Source organism: Carcharhinus amblyrhynchos, chromosome 23, assembly GCF_965287045.1.
Source record: "Carcharhinus amblyrhynchos chromosome 23, sCarAmb.v2.hapA, whole genome shotgun sequence".
In the NCBI taxonomy this organism is placed as follows: Eukaryota; Metazoa; Chordata; class Chondrichthyes; order Carcharhiniformes; family Carcharhinidae; genus Carcharhinus; species Carcharhinus amblyrhynchos.
The window spans coordinates 47,183,516-47,207,050 of NC_137346.1; the positions used below are offsets into that span (position 1 = coordinate 47,183,516).

General features: G+C 46.6%; 1 protein-coding gene across 1 annotated transcript; it reads right to left on the bottom strand.

Moving 5' to 3' along the window:
• Nucleotides 1–10,272: 10,272 nt before the first annotated feature.
• LOC145357605 (uncharacterized) lies at nt 10,273–19,672 on the bottom strand. The gene is made up of 2 exons (XM_080211090.1): nt 19,613–19,672; nt 10,273–17,380 (listed from the first exon to the last, which is right to left on the bottom strand). The coding sequence occupies exon 2, from the start codon at nt 17,063–17,065 to the stop codon at nt 16,373–16,375; it is 693 nt and encodes a 230-aa protein (XP_080067216.1). The 5' UTR covers nt 17,066–17,380; nt 19,613–19,672; the 3' UTR covers nt 10,273–16,372.
• Between the last annotated feature and the right edge of the window lie 3,863 nt (nt 19,673–23,535).

A 23,535-nucleotide genomic window follows, 5' to 3' on the forward strand; every position in this document is an offset into this window, starting at 1 on the left:
GAAATTGTAGCAGAGTTACGCAAGTTGCTCAACTGTTCGAAATAGGCATTTTGCCGCCATATCACTTCAGCGACCACAAATGTTCAACTACTCTCAGAGAAACATTGGAAGCTAGTGTGGACTGACTCAAAATGCTCAACTCAATGGGACAGACCCTTGGCCGCATTATCACCTTGAATGGCGAAGAGAGTCTTGAATGTCATGGAGAGAACATTACAAACGATTGTGGATTTACCCAAAACGCTCAACTCACTGAGATAAGCAGTTTGCCGCAATATCAGCTGTTTGGTGAAAAAGGCTTTGAGCTGAACTTCAGTATCCAGTTATGAACTTAGTCAAAATGCTTAACTCAACGGGATGCGCTCTTGGACGCAAGATCACTTTGCTTTGTGAAATAACGTCGAATGGCATGAAGAAAACTTTGGAAACGATTGAGTGCAGCGCGGAAAAGCTTAACACAGCGAGATGTGGACTTTGCCACAAAATATCAAGGAATTGGCAGATGACATTGAGAAGATCATCGGAAATTGTTCCAGAGATACGCAAGTTGCTCAACTGTTCGAAATAGGCATTTTGCCGCCATATCACTTCAGCGACTACAAATGTTCAATTATCCTCAGAGAGAGATTGGAAACTGATGTGGATTGATTCAAAATGCTTAACTCGATGGGACAGACAATTGGCTGCATTATCGCCTTGAGTGGGGAAGAGAATCTTGAATGGTATGGAGAGAAACATTGTAAACTATGGTGGATTTACCCAACATGCTCAACTCACCGAGACAAGCATTTCACGGCAATATCAGTTTCTTGGCGTAAAAGACTCAATCCCTTTGAGTTGAACTTCGGTATCCAATTGCGAACTTAGTCAAATTGCTTAACTCAACGGGATGCGGTCTTGGACGCAAGATCATTTTGCTTGGTGAAATATCGTCGAATGGCATGAAGAGAAACTTTGGAAACATTGAAATGCTTAACACAGCGAGATGTGGACTTTGCCACAAAATATCAAGGAATTGGCAGCTGACACTGAGAAGATCATTGTAAATTGTAGCAGAGTTATGCAAGTTGCTCAACTGTTTGAAATAGGCATTTTGCCGCCATATGACTTCAGCGACCACAAATGTTCAATTGTCATCAGAGAAACATTGGAAGCTAATGTGGATTGACTCAAAACGCTTAACTCGATGGGACAGACACTTGGCCGCATTATCACCTTGAGTGGGGAAGAGAACCTTGAATGGTATGGAGAGAAACATTGTAAACTATGGTGGATTTACCCAACACGCTCAACTCACCGAGACAAGCATTTCACCGCAATATCAGTTTTTTGGCGAAAAAGACTCAATCCCTTTGAGCTGAACTTAGTCAAAATGCTTAACTCAACGGGATGCGCTCTTGGATGCAAGATCACTTTGCTTGGTGAAATAATCTCGAATGGCATGGAGAGAAACTTTGGAAACAATTGAAGGCACAGTGGAAATACTTAACACAGTGAGATGTGGAAATCGCCGCAATATATCAAGGAATTGGTAGATGCCATTGAGAGAATCATTGCAACTGAGGCAGAGTTCCGCAAGTTGCTGAACTGACCGACATAAGCATTTGCCGCCATATCACTTCAGTGACCACAAATGTTCAATTACTATCAGATAAACATTGGAAGCTAATGTGGATTTCCTCAAAATGCTCAACTCGATGGGACAGACACTTGGCTGCAAGTTGCCTTGCGTGGCGAAGAGAATCTTGACTGGCATGGAGAGAAAATTTGTAAACGATTGAAGGATTAATAGAAATGGTTAACAAAGCGAGATATGGACTTTGCCACATAATATCAATAACTTGGCAGATGACATTGAGAAGATCATTGGAAATTGTAGCAGAGTTACGCAAGTTGCTCAACTGTTCGAAATAGGCATTTTGCCGCCATATCACTTCAGTGACAACAAATTTTCAATTACTATCAGAGAAACATTGGAAGCTAATGTGGATTGACTCAAAATGCTTAACTCAATGGGACAGACACTTGGCCGCATTATTTCCTTGAGTGGCGAAGAGAACCTTGAATGGCAGGGAGAGAAACATTGTAAACGATTGTGGAGTTAGCCAAAATGCTCAACTCACCGAAATAAGCATTTCACCGCAATATCAGCTTTTTGGCGAAAAAGACTCCATCTCTTTGAGCGGAACTTTGGTCTCCAAATATGTGTTTAGTCTAAATGCTTAAGTCAACGGGATACGCACTTGGCTGCAAGATCACTTTGCTTTGTGAAATAATCTTGAATGGCATGGAGGGAAACCTTGGCAACGATGGTGGATTCAGAGAAAATTGTTCAAATAGAGATCCGGACAGCGCCACAAAACTTGAAAAACTTGGCAGGAAATTTATGGAAAACACATGGAGAATTAGGCGTGTTGCTGACCTCGCCGAGATTCGCACTTTGGTGCCATATCAGTCCAGCGCCTACAAATGTTCAATTACTTTGAGAGAAAATTTGGAAACATTTGTGGATTTACACAAAATGGGTTTGATACTTTCCCGCACTATCGCCTTGAGTGGCGAAGAGAATCTTCAATGGCATGGAGGTAAACATTGGAAATGATTGTGGATTTACTCAAAGGTCTTAACTGACCGCGAAACGCAGTTTGCCGCAGTATCAGCTTTATGGCGAAAAAGAATCAGTTCTTTCGACTGGAGATTCAGAATCCATAGATGGAATTACTCAAAGTGCTGAATTCAACGGGATACGCTCTTGGACGTAAGATCACTTTCGTTGGTGAAATCGTCGTGAATGGCGTGGAGACAAAATTTGTTAACCATTGAAGGATACGTGGAAATGGTTAACAAAGCGAGATATGGACTTTGCCACAAACTATCAATAACTTAGCAGATGGCATTAAGACAATCATTGGAAATTGGTGCAGAGTTCCTCAAGTTGCTCAACTATTCGAAATAAGCATTTCGCTGCCATATCACATCAGCAACCACAAAAGTTCAATTACCATCAGAGAACATAAGAACATAAGAAATAGGAGCAGGAGTAGGCCATCTAGCCCTTCGAGCCTGCCCCGCCATTCAATAAGATCATGGCTGATCTGTCGTGGCTCAGTTCCACATTCCCGCCCTCTCCCCATAACCCTTAATCCCCTCTCTTATCAAAAACACATCAACCCGTGTCTTATAAATATTTAGCGAGGCAGCCTCCACCACTTCAACGGGCAGAGAATTCCAGAGATTCACCACCCTTTGAGTGAAGAAGTTCCTCCTCAACTCCGTTCTAAACCGCCCCCCCCCTTTATCTTGAGGCTGTGCCCCCTAGTCCTATTGTCCTTTCTGAGCGGGAAGAGTCTCTCCACCTCTATCCTATCCATCCCATTCATCATCTTATACGTCTCAATGAGATCTCCCCTCATTCTTCTAAACTCTAACGAGTACAAGCCTAGTTTATTCAGCCTCTCCTCATAGTTCAACCCCCTCAACTCCGGTATCAGCCGAGTAAACCTCCTCTGCACTCCCTCCAAGGCCAAAATATCCTTGCGTAAGTGCGGCGACCAAAACTGCACACAGTACTCCAGCTGCGGCCTCACCAATGCCCTATACAGCTGCAGCAAGACATCCCTACTTTTATATTCAATCCCCCTCGCTATGAAGGCCAGCATCCCATTTGCCTTCCTGACCACCTGTTGCACCTGCAAGCTGGGTTTTTGCGACTCATGCACAAGGACCCCGAGGTCCCTCTGCACCATCGCCTGCTGCAGTTTTTCGCCATGTCCTTCCTACCATTATTCCGACCAAAGTGGACCACCTCACACTTGCCAACATTAAATTCCATTTGCCATTTCCTGGCCCATTCGCCCAGCCTATCTAGATCCTTGTGCAGACTCACCACACCCTCCGCGCAATTTGCCGTTCCACCAATCTTGGTGTCATCAGCAAATTTCGACACCCTACACTCGGTTCCCTCCTCCAGATCATCTATATAAATGGTAAATAGCTGAGGCCCCAGCACCGACCCCTGGGGCACTCCACTAGTCACCAACCGCCAATCCGAATAGCACCCATTGACCCCCACTCTCTGCCTCCTATTTGACAACCAATCCTCTATCCACGCTAACACCCTACCCCCAACTCCATGCCCCCTTACCTTCTGCAATAACCTCTTGTGAGGTACCTTGTCAAACGCCTTCTGAAAATCAAGAAAGACCACATCCACCGGCTCTCCTCTATCCACCGCCCTAGACACATCCTCATAGAACTCCAATAAATTTGTCAGACACGACTTCCCCTTAACGAAACCGTGCTGCGTCTGCCCTATCAAGCAATTCCCCTCAAGATGCCTCACTATTTCCTCCTCGATGACGGATTCTAACATTTTACCTACAACAGATGTTAAACTAACCGGCCTATAATTCCCTGCCTTTTGCCTGCCACCCTTCTTAAACAACGGCGTAACATTAGCCGTTTTCCAATCATCCGGCACTTCCCCGGAATCCAGCGACGTTTGGAAAATAACCATCAAGGCATCCACTATCACCTCCGCCATTTCTTTCAGAACCCCCGGATGCATTCCATCCGGTCCTGGGGACTTGTCCACAATCAGTCCCTCCAGTCTGTCGAGCACCGCCTCTCTAGTAACAATAATGTCATTCAGGCCCTCCACTCCTACCACCTTTCCATCGCTAACACCCGGCAAATTATTCACGTCCTCCTCCGTGAAGACCGAAACAAAAAAGTTATTCAAGACCTCAGCCATTTCCCCATCCCCGACCACTAAGTCCCCCCTCTCATCCTCTAAGGGTCCAACGTTCACCCTAGCCAGCCTCTTCCTTTTTATATATTTATAAAAAAGCGACCACAAATGTTCAATTACTACCAGATAAACATTGGAAGCTAATGTGGATTTCCTCAAAATGCTTATTTCGAAGAGACAGACACTTTGCCGCATTGTCACCTTGAATGGCGAAGAGAATCTTGAATGGCATGGAGAGAAACATTGCAAACGATTGTGGATTTACCCCAAAATGCTCAACTCACCAAGATAAGCACTTTGCCGCAATATCAGTTTTTTGGCGAAAAAGAGTCCATGTCTTTGAGCTGAACTTCGGTATCCAATTATGAAGTTAGTCAAAATGGTTAACTCAACGGGACGCGGTCTTGGATGCAAGATCACTTTGCTTTGTGAAATAACGTTGAATGGCATGAAGAGAAACTTTGGAAACAATTGAATGCAGCGTGGAAATGCTTAACACAGCGAGATATGGACTTTGCCACAAAATATCAAGGAATTGGCAGATGCCATTGAGAGAATCATTGCAATTGAGGCAGAGTTACGCAAGTTGCTGAACTGACCGATGATAAGCATTTTTCGCCATTTGACTTCAGCGACCACAAATGTTCAATTACTACCAGATAAACATTGGAAGCTAACGTCGATTTCCTCAAAATGCTTATTTCGAAGAGACAGACACTTTGCCGCATGATCACCTTGAATGGCGAAGAGAATCTTGAATGGCATGGAAAGAAACATTGCAAACGATTGTGGATTTACCCAAAATGCTCCACTCACCGAGATAAGCACTTTGCCGCAATATCAGCTTTTTAGTGAAAAAGACTCAATCTCTTTGAGCTGAACTTCGGTGTCCAATTATGAACTTAGTCAAAATGCTAAACTCAATGGGATGCAGTCTTGGATGCAAGATCACTTTGCTTTGTGAAATAACGTCAAATGGCATGAAGAGAAACTTTGGAAACGATTGAATGCAGCGTGGAAATGCTTAACACAGCGAGATGTGGACTTTGCCACAAAATATCAAGGAATTGGCAGATGACATTGAGTAGATCATTGGAAATTGTTCCAGAGTTATGCAAGTTGCTCAACTGTTCGAAATAGGCATTTTGCCACCATATGACTTCAGCGACTACAAATGTTTAATTACCTTCAGAGAAACATTGGAAGCTAATGTGGATTGACTCAAAATGCTTAACTCGATGGGACAGACCCTTGGCCGCATTATCGCCTTGAGTGGGGAAGAGAACCTTGAATGGCATGGAAAGAAACATTGTAAACTATGGTGAATTTACCCAACATGCTCAACTCACCGAGATAAGCACTTCGCCGCAATATCAGTTTCTTGGCGAAAAAGACGCAATCCCTTTGAGCTGCACTTCGATATCCAATTATGAACTTAGTCAAAATGCTTAACTCAACGGGATGCACTCTTGGACGCAAGAACATGTTGCTTGGTGAAATGATCTTGAATGGCATGGAGAGAAAATTTGTAAACTATTGTAGGATTAGTGGAAATGGTTAACAAAGCGAGATATGGACTTTGCCTCATAATATCAATAACTTGGCAGATGACATTGAGAAGATCATTGGAAATTGTAGCAGAGTTACGCAAGTTGCTCAACTGTTCGAAATAGGCATTTTGCCGCCATATCACTTCAGCGACCACAAATGTTCAATTACTCTCAGAGACACATTGGAAGCTAGTGTGGATTGACTCAAAATGCTTACTCGATGGGACAGATCCTTGGCCGCATTATGACCTTGAATGGGGAAGAGAATCTTGAATGGCGTGGAGAGAAACATTGGAAACATTTGTGGATTTACCCAAAATGCTCAACTCACCGAGATAAGCAGTTTGCCGCAATATCAGCTTTTTGGTGAAAAAGAATCAATCTCTTTGAGCTGAACTTTGGTATCCAATTATGAACTTAGTCAAAATGCTAAACTCAATGGGGTGCAGTCTTGGACGCAAGATCATTTTGCTTTGTGAAATAACGTCGAATGGCATGAAGAAAAACTTTGGAAACATTGAAATGCTTAACACAGCGAGATGTGGACTTTGCCACAAAATATCAAGGAATTGGCAGATGACACTGAGAAGATCATTGGAAATTGTAGCAGAGTTATGCAAGTTGCTCAACTGTTTGAAATAGGCATTTTGCCGCCATGTGACTTCAGCGACCACAAATGTTCAATTGTCATCAGAGAAACATTGGAAGCTAATGTGGATTGACTCAAAATGCTTAACTCGATGGGATAGACACTTGGCCGCATTATCACCTTGAGTGGGGAAGAGAACCTTGAATGGCATGGAGAGAAACATTGTAAACGATGGTGGATTTACCCAACACGCTCAACTCTCCGAGATAAGCACTTTGCCACAATATCAGTTTTTTGGCGAAAAAGACTCAATCCCTTTGAGCTGAACTTCGGTATCCAATTATGAACTTAGTCAAAATGCTTAACTCAACAGGATGCGCTCTTGGACGCAAGATCACTTTGCTTGGTGAAATAATCTCGAATGGAATGAAGAGAAACTTTGGAAACAATTGAAGGCAGAGTGGAAATACTAAACACAGTGAGATGTGGAAATCGCCGCAATATATCAAGGAATTGGCAGACGCCATTGAGAGAATCATTGCAATTGAGGCAGAGTTACGCAAGTTGCTGAACTGACCGACCATAAGCATTTGCCGCCATATCACTTCAGCGACCACAAATGTTCAATCACTATCAGATAAATATTGGAAGCTAATGTGGATTTCCTCAAAATGCTCATTTCGAAGAGACAGACACTTGGCCGCATTATCACCTTGAATGGCGAAGAGAATCTTGAATGGCATGGAGAGAAACGTTGCAAACGATTGTGGATTTACCCAAAATGCTCAACTCACCGAGATAAGCACTTTGCCACAATATCAGATTTTTGGCGAAAAAGACTCAATCTCTTTGAGCTGAACTTCGGTATCCAATTATGAACTTAGTCAAAACTCAACAGGACGCAAGATCGCTTTGTTTGGTGAAATCATCTCACATGGCATGGAGAGGATCTTTGGAAACGATTGAAGGCAGAGTGGAAATGCTTAAGAAAGCGAGATATGGGATTGGGGGTGATCTAGGTAATTGGATCAGGAATTGGCTAGCAGATAGGAGACAGAGGGTGGTGGTTGATGGTAAATATTCGTCATGGAGTTCGGTTACGAGTGGTGTGCCTCAGGGATCTGTTTTGGGGCCACTGCTGTTTGTAATTTTTATTAATGATCTGGATGAGGGTATAGTTGGGTGGACTAGTAAGTTTGCTGATGACACCAAAGTCGGAGGTGTGGTAGATTGTGAGGAAGGGTGTCATAGTTTGCAGGGTGACTTAGAAAGGTTGCAGAGCTGGGCCGCGAGGTGGCGGATGGAGTTTAATGTGGAGAAGTGTGAGGTAATTCGGTAGGAATAACAGATGTGTTGAGTATAGGGCTAACGGGAGGACTTTGAATAGTGTGGAGGAGCAGAGGGATCTAGGTGTATGTGTACATAGATCCCTGAAAGTTGGGAATCAAGTAGATAAGGTTGTTAAGAAGGCGTACGGTGTCTTGGCGTTTATTGGTAGGGGGATTGAATTTAGGAGTCGCAGCGTCATGATGCAACTGTACACAACTCTGGTGCGACCGCACTTGGAGTACTGTGTGCAGTTCTGGTCCCCACATTACAGGAAGGATGTAGAGGCTTTGGAGAGGGTGCAGAGGAGGTTTACCAGGATGTTGCCTGGTATGGAGGGGAGATCCTACGAGGAGAGACTGAGAGATTTGGGGTTGTTTTCGCTGGAAAGAAGGCGGCTAAGAGGGGACCTTATTGAAACATATAAGATGATTAGAGGTTTAGACAGGGTGGATAGTGATAGCCTTTTTCCTAGGATGGAGAAAGCTAGCACGAGGGGGCACGGCTTTAAATTAAGGGGGGGTAGTTATAGGACTGATGTCAGGGGTAAGTTCTTTACCCAGAGGGTGGTGAGGGACTGGAATGCCCTGCCAGCTGCAGTTGTAAATGCACCTAGTTTGGGGGCATTTAAGAGATCTGTGGATAGGTTTATGGATGAAATGGGATTGGTTTAGATTAGTGGGTTAGTGTTGTTTTTTTTTAAAAGCTGGTCGGCGCAACATCGTGGGCCGAAGGGCCTGTTCTGCGCTGTAATGTTCTATGTTCTATACGGACTTTGCAACAAAATCGCAATAGCTTGGCAGACGACATTGAGAAGATCATTGGAAATTGGTGCAGAGTTACGCAAGTTGCTCAACTATTCGAAACAAGCATTTTGCTGCCATATGATTTCAGCGACCACAGATGTTCAATTAGATAGGCCTGGTAGGTATGGATATGATTAGTGCAACTTGTGGGCCGAAGGGCCTGTTTGTGCTGTTTGTGCTATGTCCTCAGTGGGTCTGGCAGCAAGTACAAAGCAGAAAACAGAGTTAAAGTTTTGAGTTCAATATGATTATTTTTCAAACCAATAACTGGGTGTGAAAAACATCAATGCACACAACATTGAGATGTGAAATTATATCCAGGCAGCAAAAGGAATTAATCCCACCCATTGGGACACTTCCATATTAACCTTGCTTAGCCAAATCAGAAGGAACCGAAATGTCAGAAATTCGTGATACACGAGGGCCAGGTAATGTGTTCCTGATTCTACTTACATGCCCGACATAATTCTGTTTTGCGTCCTTTGGCAACAAGAAACCTAGCCAGTCCTGCTGATTTTCCCCACATGAATCAATTCATGAACTGGCTTTTTAAATAAACTGAAATATAAAGTGAAGCCTTTAATATAAATATTTTTTAATTTAAATCTCAAGGGCCTGTTCTGCGCTGTAATATTCTATGTTCTATAAATTAGATCCAACATCCAACCTATTAGAAATATTGGGTTGACAGAAACTGACAGAAATTGATGATACGATTGCAGATATAGAACCGGAGCTAACTGTCACACCCAGTGAATGATGTGGATGCGCCAGTGTTGGACTGGGGTAAACACAGTAAAAAGTCTGACAACACCAGGTTTAAGTCCAACTGATTTATTTGATAGTAAACTCACTAGCTTTCGGGTTAGCCCAAAGGGGGCTAACCTGACACCCAGTGAATCCACTGTCTGTTTATATGTTGCTGAGTGAAAATTGCAATAATATATCTCGATGTAACATACAGCAACTGAGTCAAGAAGTACAATTAAAAACACACAGAATTTGTCACTCCTCCTGTAGCAAGGCCAGAATTGAACCCTGTTCCCTGGTGCTGTGATGCAACAGTTGTAACCACTGTGCTACCACGCCGCCCAATCTTGGTGTCATCTGCAAACTTACTACCATGCCTCCTAATTCTTATGCAAACTATTAATATAAATGACAGATAACAGTGGACCTAGCATCGATTCCTGAGGCACACACTGGTCACAGGCCTCCAGTTGGAAAAAGCAACGCTCTATATCTAGCCAGTCTGCTTCATGTTTGATTTGATTTATTGTCACAGGTATAGGTATACATTGAAAAAGATTGTTCCTTGTGCACTATACAAAGCATGTTGTTCACAGAGAAGAGTGCAGAATGTAGTGTTACAGTCACAGCTACAATGTAGAAAGATCAACTTAATGCAAGGTACGGCCATTCAAAAGTCTGATGGCAGCACAGAAGAAGCTGTTCTTGGGTCAGTTGATACATGTCCTCAGGCTTCTGGGTCCTTAATTATGCTGGCTACTTTTCTGAGGCAGCAGGAAGTGTAAACTGTGTCAATGGCCAGGAGGTTTACAGGGGCATGTCCTCCACTACAGTGGTGTCATCAGCAAACTTAAAAATAGAGTTGGAGGGGAATTTGGTCACATAATCATCAAGGCAACTTGATATCCAATTGGCTACTTTACCCTGGGTCCCGTGAAATGGAAACTTATGCAACAACTTATTATGCTATACCCTGTTAGAAGCCTTGCTGAAGTCCATGTAGACAATGTCAACTGCATTGTCCTCACCTACCTTCTTGGTTACCCCTTCAAAAAACTAAATGTGGGGGGCTTTCAAGTGTAAGTTGATAGGGATTCAGGATACATTTCTGTAAGAATAAAGAATAAGCATGGCAAATTTTGGAAATCTTGGATAATGAGGGATATTGTGAGCCCAGTCAAAAAGAAAAAGGAAGCATTTATCAAGGGTAGGAGACTGGAAACAAGTGTGGAATTTAAGGCAAGTAGAAAGAAACTTAAGCCAGGAGTGAGGAGGGCTAAAAGGGGTCACAAAAAAATCATTGGTCAGTAGGACTGAGGAAAATCCCAAGGCTTCTTATACAAATATAAAGAGCAAGGGAGTAGCCAGGGAGAGGGTTGGCCCACTCAAGGATAAAGATTCTACGCATGGAGCCAGAGGAAATGGGCAATGTATTAAACGTATTCACCAAAGAGAAGGATTTGGTTGATGAGTCTGGGAAAGAGTGTGTAGATAGTTTAAGTCATGTTGAGATCAAAAAGGTGGTGATATTGGGGTTCTTGAGAAACATTAAGGTAGATAAGTCCCCAGGACATGATGGGATATATTCCAGAATACTGAGAGCACCAATTGAGTCAATTGCTGGGGGCTTGAGAAAAACCTTTGTAGCCTCATTGGTTACAGGGGAGGTCCCAGAATATTGGAGAATAGCCAATGTTGTTCCTTTGTTAAGGGTAGCAAGAATAATCCAGGTAATTACAGGCCAGTGAGCCTTACGTCAGCGGTAGGGAAATTATCGGAAAGGATTCTTTGAGACAGAATTTATTCCCACTTGGAAATAAGTGGTCTTTTAGCAATAGACAACATGTTTTGTTAAGGGGAGGTCGTGTCTCACTAACTTGATCAAGTTTTTTGAGGAAGTGATGAAGATGATTGATGAGGGTCGGGCAGTGGATGTTATCTACATGGACTTCAATAAGGCCTTTGACAAGATCCCTCACGGCAGACTGGTGCAGGAGGTGAAGTCTTCGCATGGGATCAGAGGTGAGATGGAAAGGTGGATACAAAACTGGCTAGGTCATAGAAGCCATTATGTGGAGATGCCACTGTTGGACTGGGGTAAACACTGTAAGAAGTCTCACAACACCAGGTTAAAGTCCAACAGGGTTATTTGGTAGCAAACGCCACTAGCTTTTGGAGCGCTGCTCCTTCGTCACCTGTTGGACTTTAATGTAGTGTTGTGAGACTTCTTACTCGGTCATAAAAGACAGAGGGTAGCTGTGGAAGAATGGAGGCTGTGACAAGTCGAATTCCTCAGATCAGTGCTAGGACCTTGCTGTCTGTAATATATATACATATATATAAATGATTTGGAGGAATATGCAACTGGTTTGATTAGTAAGTTTGTGGACAACACAAAGGTTGGTGGATCTGCGGATAGCGATGAGGACCATCAGAGAGGAAACAACAAAGTATAGATCAATTGGACACTTGGGGGGAGAGAAATGGCAGATGGAATTTAATTCAGACAAATGAGAGGGAATGCATTTTGGAAGGTCTAATACAGATAGGAAATATACAGTCAATGGCAGAACCCTTAACAGTATTGTTAGGCAGAAGGATCTGGGTATTCAGGTCACTGAAAGTGACAATGCAGGTGGAGAAGGTACTTAAGAAGGCATACGCATGCTTGCCTTCATTAGCTAGGGCACCGAGTTAAAAATTTGGCAAGTCATGTGGCAGTTTTATAGAATCTTAGTTAGGCCACACTTGGAATAACGTGTTCAATTCTAGTTGCCACACTACCAAAAGGATATGGAGCTTTGGAGAGGTACAGAAAAGATTTACCAGGTTGTTGCTTGGTATGGAGGGCATTAGTTATGAGGCGAGGTTGGAGAAACCTGGTTTGTTCTCACTGGAATGACAGAGGTTGAGAGGCGATTTGATAGAAGTCTACAAGATTATGAGAGGCATGGACAGAGCGTTTTCAGAAGCGTTTTCTCCGGGTGGAAGAATCAATTACTAGGGGCATAGGTTTAAGGTGTGAGGGGCAAATTTTAAAGGAGATGTATGAGGTAAGTTTTTTTTTACACAGAGAGTGGTGGGTGCCTAGAACTCACTGCAGGGAATAGTAGTGGAAGCGGATACGATAGTGAGTTGTAAGGGGCGACTACAGAAATACATGAATAGGATGGGAATAGAGGGATATGGTCCCCAGAAGGGTCAGGGGTTTTAATTAAGTCAGGCAACATGGTCGGTGAAGGCTTGGAGGGCTGAAGGGCTGTGCATTACTTTTCTTTGTTCTTTAATCAAATTTGTGAGACATGATTTTCCACTCACAATGCCATGTTGACTGTCCCTAATCAATCCTTGCATTTCTAAATGCCTGTAGATCCTGTCTCTTAGAATATCTTCTAACAATTTACCCATTACAGACATTAGGCTCACCGGTCTGTAGTTCTCAGGCTTTTCTCTGCAGCCCTTCCTAAAAAGAACATTTGCCGCCTTCCAATCTTCAGACACCATACCTGTGGCTGTAGATAATTTAAATTACTTGCTAGGTAGGGGACCCATAATTTCCTCCCTAGCCTGCCACAATGTCCTGGCATACACTTCATTAGGTCCTGGGGATTTATCTACCTTGATGCACTTTGAGATTTCCAGCACCTCTTTCACTGTAATATCTATGCTTCTCAAGATATTGACTACTTATTTCCCCAAGTTCCCTAATAGTCATGCCTTTCTCAATAGTATATATTCATTTGTGTATTCATTTAGGATGTGATCCTTAAGAGGCCCTATTCTCACCCTGGTTACTCTTTTGCCCTTTATGTATTTGTAGAAGGTCTTTAGGTTCTCCTTTGCTTTATCTGGCAAAGCAATCACTTGTCCCCTTTTTTGTCCTCCTGATTTCTCCCTCAACTCTACTCCAGCACCTCTGTACTCTTCACAGGATCCACTTGATACCAGCTACATATGCATGTCATATGCTCCCCCTTCTTCCTGACCAGGGCCTCAATATCCCAAGTCATCCATGGTTTCCTATTTCTACCAGCTTTGCCCTTCACTTTAAAAGGAATGTGTTTACCTTGAACCCTGGTTAACATGCTTTTGAAAGCCTCCCACTTACCAGCTGTCTCTTTGCCTGTCATGACGTGGAGTTGCCGGCGTTGGACTGGGGTAAAGACAGTAAGAAATCTCACAACACCAGGTTAGAGTCCAACAGGTTTACTTGGTAGCACAAATAAGAATAATTGTGCTACCAAATAAACTTTAACCTGGTGTTGAGAGACTTCTTATTGTCTTTACCTGCCAACAGGCTCCGCCAATCAACTTTTGAAAATTCCTGTCTAATACCATCAAAACTGGCCTTGCCCCAATTTAGAATTTTAACCTTTGAGCCAAACCTATCATTGTCTATAGCCATCTTAAAACTCATGGAATTATGGTCACTGGATCCAAAGTGACCCCTACCTAACAATACTGTCACCTGACCTTCCTGATTTCCCAAGACGAGGTCAAGTTTTGCCCCCTCTCTAGTTGGGCCATCCAATTACTGAATCAGAAATTCTTCGTGATACACTCAACAAATTTCTCTCCATCCAAGACCCGAATACTATGGCTGTCCCAGTCAATGTTGGTAAACTTAAAGTCCCCTACTATTAACACCCTTTTTTTCCTTGGCGCGATCTGTAGTTTTCTGACATATTTGTTCCTTGTTTCCCCACTGACTACTTGGGGGCCTATAGTACAATTCTATCAAAGCAATTCCAATTATTTCTCAGTTCTACCCAGATAGACTAAGTGATATTCTCCTTAATCAAAAAATGCAATCCCCCCCCATTCCCCTCTTACCACCTTTTTTTTTTGAGCAGCACACATTTATTTTGCAGATATAGTGCATAGAATTTTCCAAGCTTTCCTATAGCATCTGTATCCTAGAACATTCAGCTACCAATCATGTATCTCTCTTAGCAATGTTTCAGAAACAGCTATAATTTCCCAGTCCCATGTTCACATCCATGCCCTGAGTTCATCTGCCTTGCCCATCACGCCTCTTGCATTGAAATAAAGAGTTTAACCTGGACTTCCCTTGCTCTCTATCCTGCTCTTGTCGTACCAGGATTACGAACACTGCTGTTACTGTTTAACATGCTGTCTTTAACTTCTGCGCTGTCCTCAACCTTCTCTTCTGTCTTCCTACTGCTTTGAGTCCCAACCCCACACCAAACTAATTTAAACCCTCCCAAGTGGCTCGAGCAAATCTCCCCACCAGGATATTTGTCCCCTTCCAGTTCAGGTGTATTCCGTCCCTCTTGAAAAGGTCACCCCAACCCAGAAAAGATCGCAATGATCCATAAATTTAAATCCATGACCTTTGCACCAGCTCTCAAGCCTCGCATTCATCTAATCTTCCTATTCCTACTCTCACTAGCATGTGGCATCGGCAGTAGTCCAGAAATTACTAACCTTAAGGCCGGCTGCCTAACTGTCTATATTCACACTTTAGGACATCATCCCTTTTCCTATTTATGTCGTTGGTACCAATATTTACATCAACCTTTGGCTGCTCACCCCCATCCTTAAGAATGTCCTGCAACTGCTTAGAGACGTCCTTGACCCTGACACCTGGGAATCTTGACCACAACCACGGAACACCTGTCTGTGTCTCTCACTAGTGAGTCCCCGATTACTATGACTGGCTTGCTCTTTGCCCAACCCTGCTCTACAGCAGAACCAGGCGTGGTGCCATAGGCTTGGCCGCTGCTGGTATATTCCTCCTCAACAGTTCCAAAACGGTATATCCATTTGAAAGGGGAATAACCACAGGTGACTCCTACATGACCTGCCTGCCTCTCCTGGTAGTCACCCATTTACCTGACTGAACATGTTGTGTGACAACCTCCCTGTAATTCCTGTCTATCACATTCTGTATTTTGCATTTCCTGTAATGTGTCAATGCCACTACAAACTCCTGGCTTCACTTAGGAACTTCCCCATTCACGTTTAACTGAGATTTAGATCTCGACTGTGACCCCACTTCTAACACAACTTGTAAGATTTCGCTTCGCGAGTCAAAGATTACCCAAAATGTGGGTTGAGCAGCGCAGAAGCGATTTTAAATTAGTTTGAGAAACAACAGTTCAAATATGTTGTAGAAGCTAAATTGAAAACGAAAAAAACAAGACCCATGACACAGGAGAACGATTATCCGGTCCCAGAGGACAAATGGATGGATGATGCAGAGCGAGTGCTGGTCTCTGTAGCTGGTGGCGGCAGTCTCCTCTGAAAAGTTAACTGGTGTGAACCAGAGTGTGGCTGCTGTGCTGAAGCTGATTTATTTGACATTTACTCAATATTAATCTCTGTAACTGGGCTGGAGTTTATCAGCAGAAACAAGTACCAACTGTCAGAATGAACATTTCAGTCCTGGGTGTGATTAATAGCAGCAAGAACAGCAGAATTCAATCCTTGCAGTCATTTGTGAATAATCTGGAGTCTCAGTAGACAGGCTGGCTGAACGAATCCTTCCCCAAACACAAAGCAGGTAAACCGCATATGTCTGGTGTGAATTCACTTCTACTTCAGCACCACAGTGAATCCAGCGAATCCTTTCCCACATTCAGGGCAGATGAATGGTTGCTCTCCAGTGCGAAATCACTGATGCGTCGGCTGGTAAGCTCACTGAATCCCTTCCCACACTTGGAGCAGGTAATCCTCCTCTCTTCATGTGAACTCGCTGGTGTGTCAGCAGATTGGATGACTGAGTAAATCCCTTCCCACACTCAGAGCAGGCGAATGGTCTCTCCCCAGTGTGAACTCGCTGGTGTGTCAGCAAGTGAGATAACCGAGTGAATCCTTTCCAACACTTGGGGCAGGTGAATGGTCTCTCCCTAGAGTGAACATTCTGGTGTGTTAGTAGGTGAGATAACTGAGTGAATTTTTTCCCACACTCGGAACAGCTGAATGGTCTTTCCCCACTGTGAATTCGCTGGTGTACAGAAAGGTTGAATGTGGACCTGAATCTTTTTCCACAGGTAGGACAGCTGAATGGCCTCTCTCCAGTGTGAACTCGCTGATGGGTCAACAGGCCAGAGCATGCAGTGAATCCTTTCCCACACACAGGACACGTGAATGGTCTCTCTCCAGTGTGAAATCGCTGGTGTCTTAACAGGTAGGCTGACTGAATGAATCCCTTCCCACACTCGGAGCACATGAACGGCCTCTCCCCGGTATGAGTGCGTCGATGAATTTTCAGCAGGGAAGGGTAACTGAATCTTTTCCCACAGTCTTCACATTTCCAAGGTTTCTCCATGGTGCCAGTGCCCTTGTGTCTCTCCAGGTAGGATGATCATTTGAATTCTGTCCATACACACGTGTAGAATCTCGCCCAGCTGTGAATGATGTGATTTTTATCCCCCCTCCAGACTGTGTAACTGGTTAAAACTCTTTCCACAGTCAGTTCATTGGAACACCCTCACTCAGGTGTGCCTGCGTCTCGGTGCCTTTCCAATCAGACTGATGTCCCACAGACAGAAAAGACAAAGATTTCTCCTTCCGCAGTCAAAGGCCGATGATATTCAACTCCTTGAAGTGATGCTTCTTTTGAGTTTCCTCCTCTTCAAGTGGTCTGTAAAAAGAGTTTACAAACGTCATTCCTGTTAGTGCAGGATCGAAATTCAGGACAGAGAATTCTAGTTTCTATGGAACGTTATTTCCTCTCTTTCTTCCCAAAGCTGCAAATCCCCCTCCCAACACTCTCCCTCCTCTATGTACTGAATTATTCTTGTATCTTTCTAAAAAGTGCGTGTAATTACGGATAACAATATATTTGATCAGTCACTTCAGTCATTACTTGTGACAAAACATTAATCTGAAACCCCCTGACTGACTATACAGAATAGCAGATGCTAACCTTGTGACCAAAACTTACTGTATGAAGATTTAATGAGCGATGGTGAAGGTGGTTTCTCCAAACCCCCCAAGATTTCCTTCCTTTTTTCTCCCCCTCTCGCATGGCTTATTCTGATCTCTGCTTCTCTCTTGGACGCCTAATGAACTCCAATTAACACAGGAGCATAGGAAAGAGGAGTAGACATAGGCAAGTCAACTCTTCAAGCCTGCTCCGCTATTCAATCAGGTCATGGCTGATCACTCACTGGCCTCAAATCCACCTCCCCACCTGTTCTCCATATCCCTTTAACACGCTTTTATCAAAAATGTATCTATCTTCTTCTTGAAACTATTTAATGATTCATACTCTACTGCATAATGGGGCAGGGAGATCCACAAGTTCACCAGCCTCTGGAGGAAGTAGTTCTTCCTCATCTCAAGGGGAAACATTTAGTCTACGTTTATCGATCCCTTTCAATATTTTATATATCTCAATCACATCCCCTCTCAATTTTCCTAATCTCCTGCGAGTATAAACCCAAACTGTTTAATCTCTCCTCGTACGTCAACATCTTCATTGTCAGGATCAATCTGATGAACCTCCTCTGAACTGCCTCCAATGCTACCACATCTTTCCTCAAATAAGGGAACCAAAACTGGACACAATAGTCAGATATGGTCTCACTAACACCCTATAAAATTGAAACAACACTTTTCTACTTTTTTTCTAGTTGTTTATTGTACACTGTATCTGCATACCAACTTCCTGCGATTCATGAAAAAAAACCCAGATCCCTCTGCCCAGAGACATTCTGAATTTGCTTTCCATTTAGATAATAAGTTGCCTTTCCACTTTATACCCAAAATGGACAATCTCACACTTACCCATATTACATTCCAATTACCAAATTTTGGCCCATTCTCCTAGTCTATGTTTATCCGTCTGTAAAATCTTTATCTCCACTTCACTGCCTACTTTCCCACCTGTTTTAATAAATTAAACAGTGAGCAAACCAGTGCTCCAATCTCCATTCACTAGATACCAGTACCATAATGGCGGGGCAGGCTCGAAGGGCCAGATGGCCTACTCCTGCTCCTATTTCTTATGTTCTTATGAACACTCTGACATGAAGCCAGTCTGCTCACAATCTCAGTGTCATATTTGAACTCAGGTGGATTTTTGATCATGTATGTGCACCATCAGTAAGATACTTTGAACCACTCTATAATATCCCAGACCTCACCCATCTCGGTGCATCTAGTGCTGAAACCCTCATTCCTGATGTTGGTACGTCAGGATTCAGCTATGCCAGCATACTCCTCGCTGGGCTCCAGCATTGTACACTCTGTAAACCTGACACTATCCTAAAGTCTGCTGTTTGTATCTTCATCTATCATTCGGGAATTCTTGACTCTCCACCAATTCCCACTCCCCTATTTCCCCTCCACTTCCGGACCTTGACTCCCGGTCAAGGAGCAACTTGACTTAAATTTCTGATTCTTGTTTTAAATCTTCGTTCCTTGTCATGTCTCTAATCTCCTCCAGCCACACAGCACTCTGAGATACCTGTGGAAATCTAATTCTAGCCATCGCATACTCCATGTCACAATACCTCCACCAGCACCTGCCTTCAGTTTCTCTGACCCTCAACAACCTCTGACAATTTATTCCCATTGTGATTGGAAAGATTGAAGAAAATTGCCCCTAATGAACATGGTGGCTTCGCAAGCACCATGCACATTGCCCCTCACAAAGATGGCGATTGCGCATGCGCACTGCTCCACATTTCTCACGGTAAAACATGGCGGTCGTGAACTGTCTCAGAAAATTCTGAGGCCCCACTGGGTGAAATCGCGGGGGTCTAGATATTTCTTCTTCGGCTTTCAATTTACACAACATTTTTACGCAATCTCTCCGCCCACTCGGCGCACCCATCGCTCTCTCCGTACCGCCATTCCAATCACTTACCGATTAAACTGCAATTCAGCTTCCTATCCTCCTAATACTGACACTGCGCATGCCTCATCGCCACCCCGCCCCCTCTCCTTCTATTGGTCCAGAGCTGCAGTCAATCAGCCGAGCATTGTGACGTTTCAGATGGTGGGCGTGGCCACTGACTTGCTGATTATTGTAGAAAGTCTGACACCAGGTTTTAGTCCAATTGATTTATTTGATAAAAGACTCACAAGCTTTCGGGGTTAGCCCCTTCGTCAGGTGAATGGAGAGTTCTGGCCTCAGACAGAGCATATAAAGCACAGACAGTTTAGAGATTACTGATTAGAATGCGAATCCTTACACCTAACCTGCTGTTCAAGACCTGAAGTGACTGACAATGTGAGTGGAAGGAGCATTGATCACAGTTTAAAGAGATGTGTATTGTCTCCAGACAGTACAGTAAGTGAGGTTTTGCAAACCCAGGCAAGTCACAGGGATTACAGATAGTGCGACATGAACCCAAGATCCCTGTTGAGACCGTCCTCATGTGTGCGGAACTTGGCTATCAGTCTCTGCTCAGCAACTCTGCGCTGTCGTGTGTCGTGAAGGCCGCCTTGGAGAATGCTTACCCGAAGGTCAGAGGCTGAATGCCCGTGACCACTGAAGTGTTCGCCAACAGGAAGGGAACAGTCTTGCTTGGTGATTGTCGAGCGATGTTCATTCATCCATTGTCGTAGCGTCTGCATGGTCTCCCCAATGTACCATGCTTTGGGACATTCTTTCTTGCAACGTATCAGGTAGACAATGTTGGCCGAGTTGCAAGAGTATTTACCATGTACCTGGTGGATGGTATTCTCACGTGTGATGATGGTATCCATGTCAATGATCCGGCATGTCTTGCAGAGGTTGCTGTGGCAGGGTTGTGTGGTATTGTGGTCACTGTTCTCCTGAAGACTGGGTAGTTTGCTGCGAACAATGGTCTGTTTGAGGTTGTGTGGTTGTCTGAAAGCAAGAAGTGGGGATGTGGGGATAGCCCTGGCGAGATGTTCGTCTTCATCAATGATATGTTGAAGACTCCAGAGAAGATGTCGTAGCTTCTCCACTCCGGGGAAGTACTGGACGACGAAGGGAACTCTGAACTGTCTGTGCTTTATATGCTCTGTCTGAGGCCAGAACTCTCCATTCACCTGACGAAGGGACTAACCCCGAAAGCTTGTGAGTTTGTTATCAAATAAATAGGTCAGACTAAAACCTGGTGTTGTCAGATTTTTTACTGTGTTTACGCCAGTCCAACGCCGGCATACCCACATCATTGCTGATTATTGGCAGCATTTCCGGTTTGGAGACGGTCAGCTCCCCGGTGTCCGGGGCCGGAGACGGTCAGTTCCCCGGCGTCCGGGGCCGGAGACGGCCAGTTCCCCGGCGTCCGGGGCCGGAGACGGTCAGCTCCCCGGCGTCCGGGGCCGGAGACGGTCAGTTCCCCGGCGTCCGGGGCCGGAGACAGTCAGTTCCCCGGCGTCCAGGGCCGGAGACGGTCAGCTCCCCGGCGTCCGGGGCCGGAGACGGTCAGTTCCCCGGCATCCGGGGCCGGAGACGGTCAGCTCCCCGGCGTCCGGGGCCGGAGACGGTCAGCTCCCCGGCGTCCGGGGCCGGAGACGGTCAGTTCCCCGGCGTCCGGGGCCGGAGACGGTCAGTTCCCCGGCGTCCGGGGCCGGAGACGGTCAGTTCCCCGGCGTCCGGGGCCGGAGACGGTCAGTTCCCTGGCGTCCGGGGCCGGAGACGGTCAGTTCCCCGGCGTCCGGGGCCGGAGACGGTCAGCTCCCCGGCGTCCGGGGCCGGAGACGGTCAGTTCCCCGGCGTCCGGGGCCGGAGACGGTCAGCTCCCCGGCGTCTGGGGCCGGAGACGGTCAGTTTCCCGGCGTCCGGGGCCGGAGACGGTCAGTTCCCCGGCGTCCGGGGCCGGAGACGGTCAGTTCCCCTGCGTCGGGGGCCGGAGACGGTCAGTTCCCCTGCGTCCGGGGCCGGAGACGGTCAGTTCCCCGGCGTCCGGGGCCGGAGACGGTCAGCTCCCCGGCGTCCGGGGCCGGAGACGGTCAGTTCCCCGGCGTCCGGGGCCGGAGACGGTCAGTTCCCCGGCGTCCGGGGCCGGAGACGGTCAGTTCCCCTGCGTCGGGGGCCGGAGACGGTCAGTTCCCCTGCGTCCGGGGCCGGAGACGGTCAGTTCCCCGGCGTCCGGGGCCGGAGACGGTCAGTTCCCCTGCGTCCGGGGCCGGAGACGGTCAGTTCCCCGGCGTCCGGGGCCGGAGACGGTCAGTTCCCCTGCGTCCGGGGCCGGAGACGGTCAGTTCCCCTGCGTCCGGGGCCGGAGACGGTCAGCTCCCCGGCGTCCGGGGCCGGAGACGGTCAGCTCCCCGGCGTCCGGGGCCGGAGACGGTCAGTTCCCCGGCGTCCGGGGCCGGAGACGGTCAGTTCCCCGGTGTCCGGGGCCGGAGACGGTCAGTTCCCCTGCGTCGGGGGCCGGAGACGGTCAGTTCCCCTGCGTCCGGGGCCGGAGACGGTCAGCTCCCCGGCGTCCGGGGCCGGAGACGGTCAGTTCCCCTGCGTCCGGGGCCGGAGACGGTCAGCTCCCCGGAGTCCGGGGCCGGAGATGGTCAGTTCCCCTGCGTCCGGGGCCGGAGACGGTCAGCTCCCCGGAGTCCGGGGCCGGAGACGGTCAGTTCCCCGGCGTCCGGGGCCGGAGACGGTCAGCTCCCCGGAGTCCGGGGCCGGAGATGGTCAGTTCCCCTGCGTCCGGGGCCGGAGACGGTCAGCTCCCCGGCGTCTGGGGCCGGAGACGGTCAGCTCCCCGGCGTCCGGGGCCGGAGACGGTCAGCTCCCCGGCGTCCGGGGCCGGAGACGGTCAGTTCCCCGGCGTCCGGGGCCGGAGACGGTCAGTTCCCCGGCGTCCGGGGCCGGAGACGGTCAGTTCCCCTGCGTCGGGGGCTGGAGACGGTCAGTTCCCCTGCATCCGGGGCCAGAGACGGTCAGTTCCCCTGCGTCGGGGGCTGGAGACGGTCAGTTCCCCTGCGTCCGGGGCTGGTGATGGACGGTCAGTTCCCCTGCGTCTGGGGCTGGTGATGGACGGTCAGTTCCCCTGCATCCGGGGCTGGTGATGGACGGTCAGTTCCCCTGCGTCCGGGGCTGGTGATGGACGGTCAGTTCCCCGGCGTCCGGGGCTGGTGATGGACGGTCAGTTCCCCTGCGTCCGGGGCTGGTGATGGACGGTCAGTTCCCCTGCGTCCGGGGCTGGTGATGGACGGTCAGTTCCCCTGCGTCCGGGGCTGGTGATGGACGGTCAGTTCCCCTGCGTCCGGGGCTGGGGGATTCACACTTATTTCCCCAGGGGGAGAGGTATAATTTGGATGCTAGAGGGAGGTTTTTCACACAGAGGGTCGTGGGGGTATGGAATGCTCTGCCAAGTAAGGTGGTGGAGGCAGGCACGCTGGACTTGTTTAAGGTTTACTTAGATAGACACATGAGTGAAACAGGGATGGAGGGTTATAGGAGACTGTTTTAAATAAGGATCAGAGCCTCGGGACGTTCCTGGAAATCAACTGTTACATGTGTTGATGTTTTTCTCTTTTACTCCACAGGTACATCGGTCCACCTTGTTGTCTAACGAGGGGCACACACACGGTGGGTCGTGCGTGGGCTGCTCTTGGATGTTTCGAGAGTAGCCTAGTACTTTGCGCCGTTTATGTGTGCTTAAAACTGGACCAGCAGATGGGCACCACAACAGCTCAGTGACTATCACTGTTTGCTGTGCAGATACATGGATTTGAGTCAGTGTCTGTGGGAGTTTGCGCATTCTCCCCGTGGTTGCGTGGGTTTCCTACAGGTGCTAGGGAAAGGCTAGATACAGCCGGATTAGGCAGGAGCTTAGGGATACAGACTGGGATAGGCTGTTGGAAGGCAAG

Coding starts and splice junctions, on each gene's coding strand:
- LOC145357605 (XM_080211090.1), bottom strand. CDS start 17,065: ATGGAGAAACCTTGGAAATGTGAAGACTGTGGGAAAAGATTCAGTTAC.